This window comes from Elephas maximus, chromosome 14, assembly GCF_024166365.1.
Source record: "Elephas maximus indicus isolate mEleMax1 chromosome 14, mEleMax1 primary haplotype, whole genome shotgun sequence".
Lineage (NCBI taxonomy): Eukaryota > Metazoa > Chordata > Mammalia > Proboscidea > Elephantidae > Elephas > Elephas maximus.
Genome location: NC_064832.1, coordinates 98,847,362 through 98,868,761, shown reverse-complemented (window position 1 = coordinate 98,868,761; position 21,400 = coordinate 98,847,362). Strand labels below are relative to the sequence as shown.

Genomic DNA, 21,400 nt, shown 5'->3' with positions numbered 1-21,400 from the left:
CTGACCCACCTGTGTCAGAGCAGAACGATGCTCCACAGGGTTTTGAATGACTGACTTTTTGGAAGCAGGTTACCGGGACTTACTCTCTGAGCAGCCTCTGGGTGGACTTAAACCTCCAACCTTTTGGCTAGCAGCCAAGTGTGTTAACCAGGAGGGGCTAAGGGCCTACTATGTTTTTGTTGGTGGGAGCTGTGGAGTCCATTCCGACTCATAGTGACCCCAAGTGACAGAGTAAACTGCCCCTTAGGGTTTTCTAGGCTGTAATATTTATGGAAGCAGATTGCCAGGTCTTTCTCCCATGGACCCACTGGATGGGTTTGATCCGCCAACCTTTTGGTTAGCAACCAACGGCTTAACGGCTGCGCCTCCAGGGCTCCTTAAGGACCCTCTATAGGCTCACTTAAGAAGTCCCTGGGTAGTGCAGGCTATTAATGTGCTCAGTTGCTAACTGAATGGTTGGAGGTTCAAGTCCACCAAGAGGCACCTTGGAAGACCTTACAATGTAGCACAGTTCTACTCTGACACACGTAGGGCCTCTGTGGGTCAGAGTTGATCCCACGGCAACTGGCCTGATTAAGCCCACTGAATTTAATTCTTACTTGTCCAGTACCCTGTTGCTGTCGAGTCAATTTTGACTCATAACAACCCTACAGGACAGAGCAGAACTAGCCCTGTAGGGTTTCCAAGGCTGGAACCTTTACGGAAGCAGACTGCCACATCTTTCTCCCACGGGGCGGCTGGTGGGTTCAAACTGCCGATCTTTTGGTTGGCAGCTGAGTGCTTAACCACTGCACCACCAGGTCTCCTTGAGGTCACATGGACTTCTTTATTTATCAGATTTGAGTGACTCCCTCACACAGTGTGACCTTGGGCTTAGCCACAATTTTGAACTTGGACTTACTCTGAGGACCGCCTGGAAGGGAGTGGAAAGAGAGTTTGGTTTGTCTCTTGAAGTTTCTGGTGGCATCCAGCTCTGCCACTGGCTAATTGTCTGAACTTGGTGAAATTTCTTACCCCTCTGAACCTCAGTTTTCTCTTCTGTGAAGTATACAACAGAAGTGTAAGTCCTGCCCGATTTATAAGGTTGTCGGGGAGGGGGGTGGAATAAGATAGCAGATGTCAGTGCTTTATAAATCGGAAAATATTCTCCATGTCAGTGTTGTTGTTTATAAAATTAGGGAGCTAATCAAAATTTAGGGGACTAGAATAAACTTTTTTTTCTGATATGGTTACTAACCGAAAGGTCTGTGGTTCAAACCCACCAGCCACTCCGCAGGAGAAAGACCCAATCTGCTCCCATAAATATGACAGCCTAGGAAGCCCTATGCGGCAGCTCTCTGCCTCACGGGGTCTCTGCGAATCAGAGTCTATTTCATATTGCAAAACAACAACAATATAATAAACCCTTTTTTCTGAAACCATTCACCTTTCCATATTTGGATATGGACCCAGGCATGCAGTAGTTTAATTTTAATTTTTAGTTTTTTTCTTAACCTCTTCTTAACCATGAAGTTTTGGGTTAGGATGTGTTGTTGGATATCTTTATTTTGTTTGGTTTTGGTTTGGAATGGAAGTGGCATCTATTTGTCCCGGCCTGATGTCGCTAACTCTTAATACCGTTTACTTTTCCAGATATGGTCTCAAGGTGGACATCTGGGCAGCCGGCGTCATCACATACATCCTGCTGTGTGGCTTCCCCCCATTCCGCGGGTAAGGCCGCGACCTGCTGTTTAGCACCCACAGGCCCTCTCTCCCTTCAGACCAGTCATGGGTAAGGCCGCGACCTGCTGTTCAGCACCCACAAGCCCTCTCTCCCTTCAGAGCGGTCATGGGTAAGGCCGCGACCTGCTGTTCAGCACCCACAAGCCCTCTCTCCCTTCAGAGCGGTCCTCTCTCCCTTCAGAGCGGTCATGGGTAAGGCCGTGACCTGCTGTTCAGCACCCACAAGCCCTCTCTCCCTTCAGAGCGGTCCTCTCTCCCTTCAGACCGGTCATGGGTAAGGCCGCGACCTGCTGTTCAGCACCCACAGGCCCTCTCTCCCTTCAGAGCGGTCATGGGTAAGGCCGCGACCCGCTGTTCAGCACCCACAGGCCCTCTCTCCCTTCAGAGCGGTCCTCTTTCCCTTCAGAGCGGCCATCCGTCCTCTTGCACAATGGAGCCACAGGGAGAACACAATGAGAACCTAGCTTGTGGTGGCTGTGATTTTTCCACGTGGTGCATGCTAAGTTACACGCCTTCCATAATTTTAGAATTATGAATTTTAAAGACTCATAGAATTTTAAAGACTTATGCTTTCTTAATTTGCCAGAACAATTCCATATTGAACGCTTGAAATTGCTTAAACACACACGTTTTACACATTTACCAGGCTTCCACCCATAAGAAGAAGGAGACATACGTGGAGTTGTGATTTAGTGTTTCGGTTTTTGTTGTTTTTTTCTTTGTTGTTCACCTGAGCAGAAGCGGCGATGACCAGGAGGTGCTTTTTGACCAGATTTTGATGGGACAAATGGACTTCCCGTCTCCGTACTGGGACAATGTCTCCGACTCTGCCAAGGTGGGTTTCTGGCACCTTCCTCTTCCTTATATCCTGGTGTCTTATGGGATTATCCATTCCAAACCATTGTGTGCAAGGAACAAAACCACTATACCTGTGATTTCTGTTTAAATTATAGTTGTAATTACTCGTGTTCTCAGTCAGCGAGTCGTCTGTTCGTGGTCATCCCAGCAAGCGTCTATAGAGAGCCACCCCCCTCCCCAGCTGTGGCTCCTGGCTGTCTCACCCATCCCAGGCTTGAGAAACCCCAGATTTCTGCCTCTTTTACCCCTTCATTCTTCCAGGTGTTGACTTAATTTCATCTTTTCAGTGAAGTCTTCCCTGGCCCCCCTGTTTGAAATCGCAGCTCTTAGACCCTGCAGACCTGTCCTTACCCTCCTTGCCTGCTGTACTTGCCTCTGTAGCACTTTTAAGGTTGAAGGTTCAAACCCACCCAGTGGCTGGACAAGAGGAGGACCTGGGAGTCTGCTCCCATGAAGATGACAGCCTAGGAAACCCTATGGGCAGTTCTGCTCTGTCACGTGGAGTCGCTATTAGTTGGAATGGACTTGATAGCACCCAACAATAACAACAGCACCTATACCTTCATGTCTACCTGACATAGTGTCTAGCCACCTGTCCACATCTATCTGTCTACATAAATGCCATACCTGGGTTATGCAAACACTTAGCACGCTCAGCTGCTAACCGAAAGGTTGGAGTTTCAGGTCCACCAGAGGTGGCTTGGAAGAGAGGCCTGGTGACCTACTTCTGAAAAACCGGCCACTGAAGACCCTCTGGAGCGCACTCGACTCCAGGGCATCTGGTTCCGCTAGGTAAATAATGGCTGTAGTGGATAGCCAGGTAGAATGATCTCATTGAGGCAGTGTATAGTTTCTGTCTCTTCCCAGTGCGTGGGGTTGCCACGCGTCAGATTCGACTCCGGAGCACCTGGTTCCGCTAGGTAAATAATGGCTGTAGTGCATAGCCAGGTAGAATGATCTCATTGAGGCAGTGTATAGTTTCTGTCTCTTCCCACTAGAAGGCAGATTCCATGAGGGCAAGACCTTTTGTCTCTTCTGCTCGTTACTGTGTCGTCAGCGCCCAGAACAGTGACCGGGACGTAACTGGCACCCAGTGTATGGTGGACACATAAACGAATAAGTGAATCGATCAATCAAAGCAGAGAAAGTCCGAGGAAAGACTTGATGGGGGATCTGTGATTGAAGCTCACCTTTGAAGGACAGCCAGGGTTTAAAGACCGAGAGGAACAAAGCTCGCGGCCAGTGTTCCTTTAGCTGACAACTGTCCTCTAAGAAAAGTGTAAAACACCTCACACCGAGATATTAATAAACTTTGGGGGAAAAAAAGTACACTTTTTAATTGGTCCCTTTTAAACTGTGTTTCTAAGGGCTGGCTTAAATTTTTTGAAAATTTGACGTTGAGAAATAATTCTCTTTTGATTGTGCAATGTATACGCCTTTCCTTTGCTCTGTCCTGTGTATGAAGATAATTTGAAACCCAACTTCTTAGGGCTGGCCACTTTCCATAGAAAATGATGCACTCAGGGCCAGTCTCTCCTTTCCTTTAGCTGTCCACCACTCTGCCGCTAAACTTAGGAAAATGTGGGACATTTAGAGGTGTCGGGGAAAGCCACAGAGAGGCAGAGATGTGGGTGCACAGGTCGGGTGGGATGGACATGTCCTCACTGGCAGGCACGCTCTTCAAAACCTGCCCAGCAACCAAAGCTGTCTCCCCAGAGTAGGAGGCTTGGAGTCATTGACCACAAAGAACCATTCCTACACCCCACTCCCGGCGTCTGGCACACGGCATCACACTCAGGAGTTGCTTTAGTAAGTTCTGGCCCACAGTCAAAAGGGAATGAGGAAAGCTAAGATAGAATCTCTAGATGAATGGAAATAAGTCAACCACCACCAGGTAGTCAGAACCCCTGTAGGTAGGAGACTGCATAAAGCATATTGTCGTAGTTCCCTGGCACTAGTTTAACAACAACCAAAAATAAATAAATAAATAGAACCTAAGTGGGTGGCTTTCAAGGAGAGAAATTTATTTTCTCACAGTCAGGAGGCCAGAAGTCCACGTTCAGGGTGTGGGTCTAGGCGGAGGTCCTTCCTTGTCTCTTTCAGTTTCTAGAACCAAAACTAAACCCACTGGTGTCGAGTCAATTCCCACTCGTAGTGACCCTATAGACAGAGTAGAACTGCCCCGTAGGATTTCCAAGGCTGCCGTCCTTACAGAAGCAGGCTGCCACAGGTTTCTTCCAAGGAGCAGCTGGTGGGTTTGAACGGCTGACCTTTCAGTTAGTAGCTGAGCACTTAACCACTGTGCCACCAGGGCTCCTTCAGCTTCTAGTAGCCGCTGGCGGTCCTGGGCACTCCTGGGCTTGTGGAGGCACTAGCTGTGTGCCTGTCTCTTCTGCTGTTTGTATAACTCAGAAGCGACTAGGTTTAGAACCCACCCTGCTCTGGTGTGACCTCGTGAACATGACAGAGGAAACCCCTGTTTTCAGACAGGTTCGTATTTATAGCTGCAAGGGTTAGGATTTCAACACACGTTTTAGGGGGACATGATCAACCTGTAACACACATGGAGCCATTTTGTAACATGGGAACATCCAGTGCAAAGTTGACAAATTTGACAAATTACACCAAACTGTGATTTCATAGTCCAAATCCACCCGTTCTCGTGGAGACATCCCGTTAATTTCAGAACTATTCAGTAATGTATCTCTTAAAAGTTCTGTTGTCTTTGTATTGATTGGCCTGGGGATTTTTAAGCAATTTTAACCCATTTCCTAGAATTCTTTGACTGCCAACGGGTAGTTTCCATTGGCAATTCTGTTTGCAAATCAGCATGTATTATCTCCTCCCATTCTTTCCAATCTAAGCATGTCATCTTGCAGTTAGGAGGGAAAAAAACCCACTTTTCCTTTCAAATGCAAAGCTGAAGATATAATTTAAATTTTTTTTAATGTGATTTCTACATAATTTAGCAATCTATTTAAAGTACAAGATCGTAAACAAGGAAAAGAATGTTAGTTCTTTAATGTACATAATTTGTTTCTTTTCTACTGAAAAGTTCTCTTTTTCAGTAATTGATTTTAATATTAATTCCTTTTATTTTTTCCATCAACCCAATGTTTGAAACCTTTCTTTTAACTTCTGAAGGTGCTGTTCAGGTAGCCCTGGGTTAGATCAGTTGATCTATTCGAGGTTTAGAGTTTTTGTAAGGTGTCCTGGCACAAATGACTAAACACTTGATCACTTGCGACAAGGTTGCCGTTTCAGACTCACCCAGAGATGCCTCAGAGGAAGGGCCTGCAACCTCCCTCTGGAAGGTCAGCCGTTGAAATCCCTACGGAGCACAATTCTACCCTACACACGTGGGGTCCCCACGAGTCAGAATCAGGGCTTCAAACAGGTTCTTTTCGTACACTGAATCAGAGTCTACGTGTCAACAGGCCCTCACGTGTGGTCAGTTTTGAGAACCGCTGCACCTTCTAGAGGTTCTCAGACTTGGTCCCTAACCAGCAGCATCACTTGGGAACTTGTTAGACATGCAAATTCTCAGCAGGGGTTCCAACCAGAATGAACCCACTCGAAGCCCTGATCAGAATCCACTCAGGGCAACCAAAAACAACGCTTTTACAAGTGCTTCTCCAAACCACAAGAGAACATACGCGTGTTAAAACCCCCAACTTTTTGCCTTAGCATTAGCTGAACGGGGTCTTGTGTTCTTCCCCACAGGAGCTCATCACCATGATGCTGCTGGTGGATGTCGGTCAGCGGTTCTCAGCCGTGCAGGTTCTGGAGCATCCCTGGGTCAATGTGAGTGCTGCCTTCCCTCCCTGGAATCACTCCTCACCTTCCTTCTGCAAACTGTTGGCAGGTTTCCTGATGACGCCGCCTCCTTTCTCAAGGGTTGTGATTTGCGTTTGTTCCCCCAACTCAGCTGTGCCAGGATAGCTGCAGGATCTCAGACGTGTTCCCTGGGCGCAGGCAATTCTGTGCTGCCGTCCCTTCTCACGGTGGCTGCACAAAGCTTCCCGTTTGATTCAGATGGGACCGGCTCCTAACCGCGCACGTGGCCGGGACCGGCTTCTAACTGTGCACGTGGCCGCCGTCGCTACCACACCACCAACCGCACAATACGGTCCAGGTCTGTACAGCATCCTCCCCCGTGAGAGAGCTGAGCTCCTGAAGCAGTTCTGCTTACAGCTCTTTCTGCCACGCATCCAGGTGACCTCACCTGAAAGTGCTCACAGATTCCCTGGAGATGTTGCTAAATGCAGACTAATTCCCCAGCTTGGAGGCTCTGCGTTTCTGAGACCACCAGAGGCCCTTACTGCCACTCCTTGAGTACAAGGCACCAAGGATGCTTCTTTAGCGGAGAAATCCTCCGGAGCAGAGTCATTGTAACTTAACCCTGCATCTCTCCACGAATGATGGATAAGATTTGTTTTGATTAATAATGATAAGAGCTGATACTTACGAAGAGGACATTGATGGCTCAGTGGTAGAATTCTTGCCTTCCATGCGGTAGATTCAGGTTGGATTCCTGACCAGGCACGTTAGGCACAGCCGCCAACTCTCGGTGGAGGCTTGCATGTTGCAGTGACGCTGACAAGGTTTTAGTGGAGCTTTCAGACTAAAGATGGACTAAGAGGAAAGGCCTGGTGATGTGCTTCCGAAAACCCTGTGGACCCAGTGGTCAGATCCACAACAGATCACGGGGATGGTGCGGGGTGGGGCAGTGCTTCGTTCCATTGCGTGTGGGGTCTCCCTGAGTGGATGGCAGCTAACACCAACACTTACAGACTGCTGAACTGCCCAGCACTCCTTTAACTTCACACATCTGGACTATACAGACATTAAGTGGTTGCGTTCTTCCCAAGAACTCCATAACCTAGGTAGTATTGTTATGAGGAACTCTAGTGGTGCGATGGTTAAGCACTCAACCGCTAACAGAAAAGTTGGCAGTTTGAACCCCCCAGCAGCTCTGCAGGAGAAAAGATCTGGCGATCTGTTCCTGTGAAGTTTATTATTGTTGTTGTTGTTAGGTGCCATCGAGTCGATTCCAAATCATAGTGACATTTGTACAACAGAACAAAACACTGCCCGGTCCTGTGCCATCTTCACAATCGTTGCCATGTTTGAGCCCATTGTTGCAGCCATTGTGTCAATCCATCTTCTTGAGGGTCTTCCCCTTTTTTGCTGACCCTCTGCATTCCCAAGCATGATGTCCTTCTCCAGAGGCTAGTCCCTCCTGATAGCATGTCCGAAGTATGTAAGTATTTTTGAACCTGTAAAGATTATAGCCTAGGAAACCCTATGGGGCAGTTCTACTCTGTCACATAGGGTCACTGTGAGTTGAAATTGACTTGACAGCACGCAGCAACAAGTATTGTTATTTCTTTCGACAGACAAGGAACCTGAAGCCCCAGGATTAGGCTTAATGGCTCTTACTGCCAGAGTACATGACAGACACAGGTTTGGATACAGACATGGATACAGACACAGACAGGGACACAGATACAGACGGGAACACGGACATGGATACAGACACGGACGTAGACACAGACATGGACACAGACACGGACAGGGACACGGACATGGATACAGACCGGGACACAGACAGGGACACGGACATGGATACAGACAGGGACATGGATACAGACCGGGACACAGACACAGACAGGGACACGGACATGGATACAGATGCAGACACAGACACAGACAGGGACACGGATACAGACACAGACAGGGACACAGACACGGACACAGACAGGGACACGGACATGGATACAGACACAGACGTGGACACAGACACAGACATGGACACAGACACGGACAGGGACACGGACATGGATACAGACACAGACACAGGGACACGGACCTGGATACAGACACAGGTTTGGATACAGACATGGATACAGACACAGACACAGGCACAGACACAGAGAGGGACACAGACATGGACAGGGACACGGACATGGATACAGACAGAGACACAGACATGGACAGGGACATGGACATGGATACAGACACAAACACGGACACAGACACGGACAGGGACACAGACACAGACGGACACAGACGGGGACACAGACACGGACAGGGACACGGACATGGATACAGACAGGGACACGGACATGGATACAGACACAGACAGGGACACAGACACGGACACAGACAGGGACACAGACACAGACAGGGACACGGACATGGACACAGACAGGGACACGGACACAGACACGGACATGGACAGGGACACGGACATGGATGCGGACACAGACACAGACACAGACAAGGACACGGACATGGATACAGACAGGGACACAGACACAGACAGGTTTGGATACAGACACAGGGACACGGACACAGACAGGGACACGGACATGGATACAGATAGGGACACAGGGACACACGGACATGGATACAGACACAGACATGGACACAGACAGGGACACGGATATGGATAGGGACACGGACACAGACATGGACACGGACACGGACAGGGACAGGCAGAGAAGTGTGAGCTTAGGGACGTAAGTCCTGCAGCCTCCCTGTTGCTTTGGATGTCATAGCAGTCAGCTGAAGAGAAAGTGTAGGTCCACATCTCTGAACTGTCACCTTGGTGATGAGTCAAATGTTTTTTTTCCCAAAATAATGAATTCTTGAGGATCAGTATGGTTGAAACTGCAGTGTTGAGGCAGACGATGTGATAAAGTGGCAAAGCCTGGCATCTTTTCCCCATGACCTGCCCCCTGATGGTCAAGGCCCGGGTTCCTCATTCACACACCTGCCCCCCGATGGTCAGGGCCCGGGTTCCACATTCACACACCTGCCCCCTGATGGTCAGGGCCCAGGTTCCACATTCACACACCTGCCCCCCGATGGTCAGGGCCCGGGTTCCTCATTCACACACCTGTCCCCCGATGGTCAGGGCCCAGGTTCCACATTTACACACCTGCCCCCCAATGGTCAGGGCCCAGGTTCCACATTCACACACCTGCCTGATGGTCAGGGCCCAGGTTCCTCATTTACACAGCTGCCCCTCGACAGTCAAGGCCCAGGTTCCTCGTTTACCCAACTGCCCCGCGATGGTCAGGGCCCAGGTTCTGCATTCACACACCTGCTCTCCGATGGTCGAGCCCGTGTTCCTAATTCACACACCTGCCCCCCAGTGATCAGGGCCCGGGTTCCTCATTTACACACCTGCCCCCCGATTGGTCAGGGCCCGGGTTCCTCATTCACACATCTGCTCCCCAGTGGTCAAGGGCCTTGGTTCCTCATTCATATACCTAAACCTGATCCCTCAGTCCCAGTGGGGTGTGCTTAGAATCAGACAAGAAGACACTATAGGAATGTGAGAGCCTGTGGAGAAGTGGTTAATGTCTGCCTCAGCCTTCCCATGTAGCAGAGCTATATATGAGCCCTCAGCCCTTGGGACGGTGGGGTGGAGGCAGGCAGAGTATGCGTTTACTCCAGGCTGCTCAGCAGAAATTAGCCTTTTCTATAAAGTGGGGAGAAGGAGCCCTAGTGGTACAACATTTAAGCGCTTAGCTGCTCACTGAAAGATTGACAGTGTGAGCCCACCAAGCGGTTCTGCAGAGAAAGACCTGGCGATCTGTTTCCATAAAGATTAACCAATCGCCTTTGAGTCGATTCTGACTCATTGCAACTCTGTAGGACAGAGTAGCACTGCCCCACAGAGTTTCCAAGACTGTAAATCTTTACGGGAGCCGACTGCCACACCTTTCTCCCAAAGAGCAGCTGGTGGGTTTGAGCCACCAACCTTTCAGTTGGCAGCCACGCACTTAACCACTGTGCTACCAGGGCTCCTTCCATAAAGGTCACAGCCTTGGAAACTCTGTGAGGCAGTTCCACCTTGCCCTATAGGGTTGATATGAGTCAGAATCAACTCGACAGCATACAACATCATGAAATGGGAAAGGTTAGGAGGCATTGCATTGAAGCCTAGTAACAAACCTATGAAACAGGCAGAGTGGTTATAATTGCACCCATTTTACAGATGAGGAGACTGAGCCTATGGTATGTTTGCTCAAAGCAGCCAATCTTGTGCTTGAGCCAGAGCCAGCAGCCAGGCATCCTTATTCCACGACCAGTTGCCCTCAAGTCTTGTCTGTGGACACGTATGAAATATGAAAACCCTGAGCATACTGTGTTGTCGTGTGCTGTCACGTGAATCCCAGCTCATAGCGACCCCAAGTGAAAGAGTAGAACTGCCCAGCGGGTTTCCAAGGCTGTCATTACGGGGGAGCCCTGGTGGTGCAGTGGCCAAGCACTTGGCTGCTAACCAAAAGGTCGGCAGTTTGAATTCACCAGCTGCTCCTTGGAAACCTTATGGGACAGCTTCACTCTGTCCTGTAGGGTCTCTATGAGTTGGAATTGACTTGATGGCACTGGGTTTGGTTTTTTGTTTTAATCTTTACGGGAGTGGACTACTACATCTTTCTCCCACAGAGCAGCTGGTGGGTTCCAACCGCTGACCTTTCTGTTTGCCGCTGAGCACTTAACCACAGCGCTACCAGGGCCCCTTGTGAGTAGTGTAAAAGACAGTAACATGTACGTCATGGTCACGGTAACGATTGCTAACACAGGTCAGCGGCCTTTCCAGAGCCGCCCACCTAGGTCGTGGCATCTCTCCCTGGGGTGTGCAGGGCGGAAGGGGACAAGCCAGCTGCGGCCTCTCTCGGTGGCAGCAGGTGGTGCTGGCTAACCTGTATGCTAATTAAAAGCCCATGGTCCACAACTGTCCAGGTGTATGTTAACCCTGGAAAAATCGCAACAAGGTGACCACACAGAATAAACTGGAAAGTCTGAATTTGAACTGTGTCCTTAGAAGGCTCGTTAAGAGCTATGGAGGAAAGAGAACCATAGATCACAAATTTGTGGTAATTAGCTGCCTTGGAGTCAGCCCCCACGCGCATTGGAACAGAACGCTGCCTGGTCTTGCTCCGTCCCCGCGATAAGTTTCAGACCAGACCCTTGTGACCCACAGGGTTTTCACTGGCTGATATTCTGAAGTAGGTCAGCAGGCCTTTCTTCCTAGTCTTAGTCTGGAAGCTCTGCTGAAACCTGTTAGCATCACAGCAACACGCCAGCCTCCACCGACAGACGGGTGGTGGCTACACGTGGGGCTCATTGGAGGGGAATCAAACCCGGGTCTCCCTGTGGACGGTGAATGACCATTTTATATTTCTAAATTCATTTTAATCAGGGAGATCACGGCCTGCTAGGCTCTGAGGATACAACAGTGAATATGAGAAGTCCTGCCCTGCAGGACCTGATGGGACCAGAGAGTTACAGCCGGGGCTAGGGCGGCCTTGGCACACCTCTGTGGGGAGGGAGCCATGGAAGGCTTCCCGGAGGAAGATGAGCCAGAGCCCAACCTCAGAGGAGGTGGGAGGGGGAATTCCCGCAGTTAGCTGCAGCAGGATACGGGTATTTGCTGTAAAATTACTTTGTGAACTTGAGCACATTTTGCTCACAACACAGGAATAGCTGCAGTGCTGCTGGGATCAGCATCAGCTCTTACCCCGGTTCCGACCCAAACGCCTCATGTGTGTGAAGTCCCAGCACAGGTGGGGTAAAGAAATGAAAGGAAGAAGACTCCCGGTCATTACCTTTGGAAAACCCGTTTGCTCGTCTTCCAAGCTGCATGTCTGGGCCGTAGCCTTCTGCTGGTGCTCGTTTGTACACATGGTCCCACTTTGCCGAGTGATTAGATTCCCGGCTCCCTCGGGAACCCAGACATCTGCTATCATTTCACTCCCCTCTCACATTCCCGAAAAAAATTTCCTAAAAGCAAGGGTGACATTTAAGTAATCATCTAGGAGATTTAAAATGAAAAAACAAAAAACCTTTGTATAATTTAAACAGATCTTAGATTCTGCAGGGAAAAATATATTGGTTTTAGGAAAAAGAAACTTCTTTTGACTTGATGTATATAGTGATTGCTTAACTTTTGGAATTTATGGAGCAACTAAGTCAGAAGACTGGTTAGTTACTTTGTCTCAAAATAATGGGGAAAAATTCGTAGGTGTTCACAGCCATGGTTGAGACCAAGTGAACCACCAAGGCATCAAAATAGATAAATGTGGGGTTTAAAACAAGATGTTCCCCACTTGGCAATCAAGTTGTGTCTGGTCACCACAGAGGACGCTGATCTAAGGGGGAAATGTAATAATAACTATGTAAACCCAAAGGAAACAGTCAAAAAGCTCTTCCCATGCTCTCATTTGTCCTGATTTTCTTATGTCGTGACCCTTCACCCAGTGCGTTTGGAACTGAAAAGGCAACGTCTGATGAGACAGAGAGCCTGAGGACAGTGGGGTCCAAAACTCTAGTCCGCAGAAGTTGCTTGTTGTAACCGTTCATCAGGAAAAGTACACTAAGCTCTCATGTGTTTGTCATGGACTCGGTATGAGCCCTGTGCCCCTGGGTATACGTGACCTCTGCTATCTTACTGATAAGGAGCGCAGGTGGTTAAGCGCTCGCCTGTTAACTGAAAGGTCAGCAATTCCAACCCACCCAGTGGCTCCTTTGGGAGAAAAGACCTGGCAATCTGCTGTCGTAAAGATTACCCACTGTTGAGTCGATTCTGACTCATAGCAACCACAGAAAGGCTACGGGGCAGTCGGGGTCACATGGGGTCACTAAGAATTGGAATCAACTCATTGACAGTGAGTTTGGGTTTTTTATGTAAGGAGCCCTGGTCGCACAGTGGTTAAGCAGTTATTTTTACTATAATAGGAAAAAGTGTTTAAAAAAAAAAAGGAAGAATTAAAAACAAAAGCCTGGATGATCTACCAAGGTATTCCATGCTGACTAATAAAAATCAGCCCTGTGGAACAGAGCATCAATTGCTCCTTTGCAAGTTGAAGTTGAAGAAAATAAGGACAAGCCCAGGAGAGCCAAGTACAACCTTGAGTATATACCACCTAAATTTAGAGACCATCTAAAAAATAGATTTGATGCATTGAACACTAATGACCAAAGACCAGATGAGTTGTGGAATGACCTCAAAGACATTATACATGAAGAAAGCAAGAGGTCGTTAAAAAATAGGAAAGAAAGAAAAGACCAAAATGGATGTCAAAAGAAACTCTGAAGTTGCTCTTGAGTGTCAAGTAACTAAAACATTAGAAATGATGAAGTAAAAGAGCTGAACAGAAAATTTCAAAGGATGGCTCAAGTAGACAAAGTAAAGTATTTTAGTGAAATGTGCAAAGACCTGGAGATAGAAAACCAAAAGAGAAGAACACGCTCGGCATTTCTCAAGCTGAAATAACTGAAGAAAAAAAATCAAGCCTCAAGCTGAAATATTGAAGAATTCTATGGGGAGAATATTAAACAATGCAGGAAGCACAAAAGAAGATGGAAGGAATACATAGAGTCATTGTACCAAAAAGAATTGGTTGACATTCAGCCATTTCAGGAGGTGGCATATGATCAAGAACCGATCGTACTGAAGGAAGAAGTCCAAGCTGCACTGAAGGCATTGGTGAAAAACAAAGCTCCGGGAATTGACGGAATATCAGTTGAGATGTTTCAACAAATGGACGCAGAACTGGAGGTGCTCACTCATGTATGCCAAGACATTTTGAAGATAGATACCGGGCCAACTGACTGAAAGAGGTCCGTATTTGTACCCATTCCAAAGAAAGGTGATCCAACAGAATGTGGACATTATTGAGCAATATCATCAATATCACACACGAGTAAAATTTTACTGAAGATGATTCAAAAGTGGCTGCAATGGTATATCCACAGGGAAGTGCCAGAAATTCAAGCCAGATTCAGAAGAGGACGTGGAACCAAGGATATCATTGCTGATGTCAGAGGAATCCTGGCCGAAAGCAGAAAATACCAGAAAGGTGTTTCCCTGTGTTTTATTGACTATGCAAAGGCATTCGACTCTGGATCGTAACAAATTATGGATAACATTGCAAAGAATGGAAATTCCAGAACACTTAACTGTGCTCATGAGGAGCCTGTACATAGATCAAGAGGCAGTCATTCGAACAGAACAAGGGGATACTGCGTGGTTTAAAGTTAGGAAAGGTGTGCGTCAGGGTTTTATCCTTTCACCATACTTTTCAATCTGTATGCTGAGCAAATAATCCAAGAAGCTGGACTGTATGAAGAAGCATGTGGCATCAGGATTGGAGGAAGACTCATTAACAACCTGTGTTATGCAGATAACACAATCTTGCTTGCTGAAAGTGAAGAGGACGTGAAGCACTTACTGATGAAGATCAAAGACCACAGCCTACAGTATGGATTATACCTCAACATAAAGAAAACAGAAATCCTCACAACTGGACCAATAAGCAACATCGTGATAAACAGAGAAAATATTGAAGTTGCCAGGGATTTCATTTTACTTGGATCCACAATCAACCCCATGGAAGCAGCAGTCAAGAAGGCAAACAACACATTGCATTGGACACATCTCCTGCAAAAGACCTCTTTAAAGTGTTAAAAAGCAAAGATGTCACTTTAAGGGCAAAGGTGCACCTGCATGTGGAAGCTGGGCAGTGAATAAGGAAGACTGAAGAAGAACTGATGCCTTTGAATTATGGTATTAGCGAGGAATATTGAATATACCATGGACTGCCAGAAGAACAAACAAGTCCCTCTTAGAAGCATGAGCAGAACACTCATTAGAAACAAGGTTAGCAAGACTTTGTCTCACGTACGTTGGACATGTTATCAGAGAGACCAATCCCTGGAGAAGGACATCGTGCTTGGTAAAGAAGGTCAGCGAAAAAGACGAAGACCCTCAACGAGATGGATTGACACAGTGGCTGCAACAACGGGCTCAATCATAACAACAACTGTGAAGATGGTGCAGGACCGGGCAGTGTTTTGTTCTCTTGTACATAGGGTTGCTATGAGTTGGAGGCGACTTGACGGCACCTAACAACAACAACAACATTGCCGTGGAGTCAATCCTAACCTGTAGTCGGACCCTATAGGAAAAGGTAGAATTGCTATAATCTTTACAGAAGCAGACTGGCACATCTTTCTTCTGCGGAGCGACTGGTAGATTCAAACCACCGACCTTTCAGTTAGCTGCTGAGCACTATAACCACTGCACCACCAGGGCTCCTTTTTCCTATCTGCCCCTAGAGAAATGGAGACCAGGAGTCCAGGTGTCCTGCAGACAGCTGTGAATGCTCTTTCTGTTTTGCGAGCTAGTTTCTTTCGTGTCCGTTGCAATTTTCTGCCAAGTGGTGGATGGGAATGTCTAAATCAAACCCCACTAACCTCAAACCACAACCAGCCCATGTCAAACTTGGGGAACAACCCCCCCCAAACCAGAACGTATGGTAATAATCCTCTATTTGTAAAATATTGCCAGGTTTTCACGTTAAGAAAATTCATAGCACATTTTTGGCACATGATCTATTGTGAATAATGGCAATAAAGATGTAAACATAAAAATGTATGTTTTTAATAGCCGTATTTATTTTATGGCTGCAAGACAGTAAATTAGCTAAATCTCCATCATCAATCAGCATGGCTCCGGTTCAGACTCGTTCCCTACAAAGTCAGTTGTTTATGTCTTTTAATCCGATTAGGCTCAAAGCCTCCAAACGTGTGTAGAAAACTCTACATGCAGACGTTTTAGTTGCTGTGGGGTGTGCGTATGTCTATTTGTGTGTGTGTGCACATGTGTATGTTTAACCTCCTCTAGCCGAGACACCTTATTTCACTAGGAAAAAAATCCTGCCATATCTAAAGATTTATAAAGTCAAAAGCAGCTCTGACAACTGGTGAGGCTTGTTTCACTACTTTTCATTGCTTCAATGTGAACTAATAACCCGAGGGAAGCTCAACCTTTCCTTCAGGAAAATTTAAAGCTGGAGGCCTGAACCCCCAGGTCCAGCATTTAAGAGTCTCCGGGAGACTTGATAGAAGATTAGGACAAGGGCTGGGCCGGGGAATGATAAAGAAATACATTGTGAGCGTGATGAGGAAGCAGACTTAGCTGGAGAATGCAGGGGTCCCGTGCTATGGTATTTCAAATACCAGCAAGGTCACCCATGGTGGACAGGTTTCAGTGGAACTTCCAGACTAAGACAGACCAGAAATAAAGGCTGGCAACCTACTTCCAAAAATTAGCCCATGACAACCCTATGGATCACAACGAAATATTGTCTGATATAGTGCTGGAAGATGAGCCCCCTAGGGCAGATTGCCCGGTCTTTCTCCTGTGTGTCTGGAAGTCACTCAAAACACACAGTGGCCGCAACAACGAATTCAAGCATTCCGGTGATTGTGAAGATGGCGTAAGACGGGGCAAGGTAAATTTCTGGCTAAGATGGTGGTGACGGAGAAGTGAGAAAGAGGCAGTAGGAGTAGAGGGTGCTTCTACGAACACCCCACTGTGTTGTCTTCTTCCTGTTTGCTTCCAGGCCACGCTGGTTGACCTAATACAACTTCATTTCATCAGCTTCAGCAGGACTTCCACTGCCAACTGCTACCTGTGGGATCATAGCGCCCCAGCCCTAATGGGCCCCTTTGCCCCACCCAGATGAGTGGACACAAGGTCTCTGCCTTGCATAGATGTCCCTAACCTCATTCCGATGGGCCCCCAGAATTACTCAGCATTCCATTTTTTGACCTCCAAACGATTCCCAGGCTCATTAGGTCTATTGCATAGGCTCCAACTCATGGCGGCCCGAGGCACGACAGAACAAAACATTTCCCGATCCTGCGCCATCTTCATGGTCGTCGGTGTGCTCCAGTCCATTGTTGCTGCCACTGTGCATTCTAAGTGCCTTCCAACCTGGGGGCTCATCTTCCAGCTCTGTATCAGACATTGGTCTCTTGTGATCCATAGGGTTTTCATTGGCTGATTTTCAGAAGTAGATCATTCAGGTCCTTCTTCCTAGCTTGTCTTAGTCTGGAAGCTCCCTGAAACCTGTCCATCATGGGTGTCCTTGCTGGTATTTGAAATGCCAGTGGCATAGCTTCCAGCATCACAGCAACAGGCAAGTCACCGCAGTAGGACAAGCTGACAGACCAGTGACAAACTGACAGAGGGGCGGTGGCCTGCCCAAACAGTCTTTGTTTGAGCCCCTCACTCAGCCCCAGCCCTCATTCTCCTTTTCCAAAGTGCTACTTTTATCATGGAAAGGATGATGCAATTTGTCCTTTCATTTCTCATTTATGGAGCCCTTTGTGGCCGGATGCTGGGCTAGTGAAGGCCTTCGGATGGAGCAGTTGGCTGTGCTAGAATGAGCACAGTGCCCCCAGCTAGTGCGGTCCTGACTGAGCCACTTTCCAGCTGTGTGAACTCTAGCAAATTGCTTAACCTTGCTGAGCCTCAGTTTGCTCATCTGCAAAATGGGCTGGTAGTGCATGTCCTAGAAGGTAGTCTGAGGATGAAGGAAATCACACGTGGAAATTGTTAGCACAGCACCATGTAACGATAAATATTCACTTCACCGTCCTCTCCCCGCTTTTCCATTCTAACTTCTCTCCACCTCAGATCAGGATTCACCCCTTCTCTCTTCACTTCGTCTTGCTTCAGATAAAGAGGTGAACCTGACCTCCCCACGGCACCCTACTTCATCTCCACCCACCCTCCCTGCCCTCACACCCATTACTCTTCTCTCCTGTCTTCCGACCCCCCTTTCCACCAGCTTCTTATCTGGGGACTACAAATATGCTAACATATTTTTGGCCCTAAAAAGAAAAGCCTTCCTTTGACCTGCTTCCTGATGATGTTTTTAAAACTATCGTGTAATGTAAAGCTTGTGTAACCCACGTATAATCTAAAGCTCGTGTAACTCACGTTGCCTGCAGTAGGCTGGCTTGCAGTTAAGGAACGATGAGCAGTGAGCTTTGGCCCATACCAAAACCAAAACCAAAGCCATTGCTGTCAAGTCGATTCCAACTCATAGCGACTCTATAGGACAGAGTAGAACTGCCCCCATTGGGTTTCCAAGGCTATAAATCTTTACAGAAGCAGATTGCCCGGTCTTTCTCCTGCAAACGACTGGTGGGGTTCGAACCACCAACCTTTCTGTTAGTGGCTGAGCGCTTAACCACTGTGCTACCAGGACTCCTTGTTTGGCCCCTAGGTGGCAACAGTCCATCATTCTGTCCTCTTTCTTTCAGACGGAACCCCAAACCATTCCAAGGAAACAACACGAATATCCGTGAGACTTTCAATAAAGGCACTTCATCTTATCCATTGTCGAATGTTCAAATACTCTCTAAAATTCTAACTTAAATTCCAAGGGGCCATTGGATCATCCACCATAAAAAGCGTGTTTTACGTATGACAGTGAGTCCACCTTGTGGTTTAGACTCTGGACCACGCGATTCTAACTAATTCTTCATGGTTATCTTGCAGCTTCTCTTTCGCTTGTCATTGGAAGCTGGATGCTGCACTGTAAACAGAGGTCAAGGAGCCCTGGTGTCCCACTGGTTAAGTGCTCAGCTGCTAACCCTAAGGTTGGCAGTTCGAACTCACCCAACAGCTCCATGGGAGAAAAGACCTGGCAATCCGCTCCCCAAAAAATTACAGCCTGGGAAATCGGGGCACGTGGATGGGGTCACTATGAGTTGGAATTGACTGATGGCACCTAACAACAACAGAGAGAGGGCAGCCCTTCATGCTTCCTATGCTCACGTCCCTCGTAGGAAAAAGCTCAGCTCTTTTCTAGTTTAAACTAAGGCTTCCATCCTTGGATTGACCAATCTCTTCCCGTTCCTTCAGCTTTCCCAGCTGTTGTTGTTGTTAGGTGCCATTGAGTTCGTTCCAACTCATAGTGACCCCAGGTATAACAGAAAAAAATGCCATCTAGTCCTGTGCCATCCCCACAATGGTAGGTGGGTTTGAGCCCACTGTTGCAGCCACGGTATCAGTCCATCACGTTGAGGGTCTTCCTCTCCTTTGCTGACCCTCTGCTTTACCAAGCTTAATGTCGTTCTCTAGGGACTGGTCCCTGCCATTACTCTCCCACATAAACTCTTAACTCAGGAGATTAACGGGCTGACTCATTGTTTGGCAGACCTGCCTTGGGTCTTCCCATACGCACACATGTACACAAAAACATCTCCTTCCCTCCTCGCTGCCTCTCAAAACCTGCCATCGTTAAGGGCCAGGTCAAACCCCATATCCTCATAAATTCCACTGAGACTCTTCACAGCTGAAAACATGTCCTCGTCACTGAACCCCTCTGGTATTTCCGACTGAGCCATAGGCTGCGGTACCTCATGACGGCTTTCTCATCTTGTTGATAAGTTTATTGTTTGACACAGTGTGTCCTACTTTGTCCTGGTAGGTGGTGATTCTCTCTGTTCCCCATCCCCCACATCCCTAACATGACCTCGACGTTGGAGGTGCTTCGTGGGTCACTTCTTCTGTCCCCTCTCTCCCCATCCCCCACATCCCTAACATGACCTCGATGTTGGAGGTGCTTCGTGGGTCACTTCTTCTGTCCCTCTCTCCCCATCCCCCACATCCCTAACGTAACCTCGATGTTGGAGGTGCTTCGTGGGTCACTTCTTCTGTCCCTCTCTCCCCATCCCCCACATCCCTAACGTAACCTCGATGTTGGAGGTGCTTCGTGGGTCACTTCTTCTGTCCCTCTCTCCCCATCCCCCACATCCCTAACGTAACCTCGATGTTGGAGGTGCTTCGTGGGTCACTTCTTCTGTCCCCTCTCTCCCCATCCCCCACATCCCTAACATGACCTCAATGTTGGAGGTGCTTCATGGGTCACTTCTTCTGTCCCTCTCTCCCCATCCCCCACATCCCTAACATGACCTCGATGTTCGAGGTGCTTCGTGGGTCACTGCTTCTGTCTCCTCCCCAAGTATCACCTCGCTGTGGCTCTTGTTGCCTTTCACTTTATTCCTGATCCTTTCCACATCTTAGGATTGAATGCACTCTTGTGTCCTTGGAAAATCTCATCCTTCCACATTTGCTTACAGATGTGACTTGATGAAATAGTAATTATTCCTTCTTCTAGCCATTAATAGGCGGCAACGGTGACTTAGTGGTAGAGTGTTCGCCTACCATGCAGAAGACCCAGGTTCGATTCCTGGCCAGTGCACCTCATGTGCAGCCCCCACCCATCTATCCGTGGAGGCTTGTGTGTTGCTGTGATGCTGAACAGGTTTCAGTGGAGCCTCCAGACTAAGACAGACTAGGAAGAAAGGCCTGGCACTCTACTTCCGATAATCAGCCAATGAAAACCCTGTGGAGCACAGTGGTTTGATCTGCAGCCGAACATGGGGACAGAGCAGGTCCAGCAGCATTTTGTTCCATTGTGTATGAAGTTGCCATGAATCAGAGGCCCACTTGTGGGCAGCTAACAACAACAACAGTCATTAGTAAATCAGTCTAAAAGATACCATAAAGTGAGTATCCCCTATATCCAGGGAACTGAACCGAGTGCTTATATTAAAGACTCCAGGAAACAGGAAGATGAGGTATTGAAGGGCACGGGTTCAGATTCTGTTTACATGTAAAATATACCCAACATCAAAAAGAATGGTGCAAATGGATATAATGAAAACATTAAAGGTTTACAAAAGAGCCATTAGAATGGATTGTGGATTGTGTTTAATTGAAGAAAACAATGTCTTGGAACAGGTCATTTGGACCCACGTTTGAAGGAAGAGGGATACACGGTCCATAAGAGTGTTGCCCAGGCCTGTTTTCTCACTGTCATTTCCCCATGACTGACGACAGTGTCTGGTCCACTGTGGTGACACAGTTAATCCAGGCTGAATAAATGGATGGTCAGACACTGAAAGGAGGAGTAAATCGCATCACTCAACATTTTGG

The 21,400-nt window shown here is 47.8% G+C and overlaps 1 protein-coding gene across 3 annotated transcripts in view; it reads left to right on the top strand.

Moving 5' to 3' along the window:
* DCLK1 (doublecortin like kinase 1) overlaps positions 1-21,400 on the top strand; it is a 189,768-nt gene that overhangs the window by 138,727 nt on the left and 29,641 nt on the right. For all 3 annotated transcript variants that reach the window (XM_049853462.1, XM_049853464.1, XM_049853463.1), the window contains 3 exons: positions 1,633-1,710; positions 2,461-2,557; positions 6,304-6,384. In XM_049853462.1, coding sequence (XP_049709419.1) covers positions 1,633-1,710; positions 2,461-2,557; positions 6,304-6,384 — 256 coding nt within the window. The remainder of the gene's footprint in view (positions 1-1,632; positions 1,711-2,460; positions 2,558-6,303; positions 6,385-21,400) is intronic.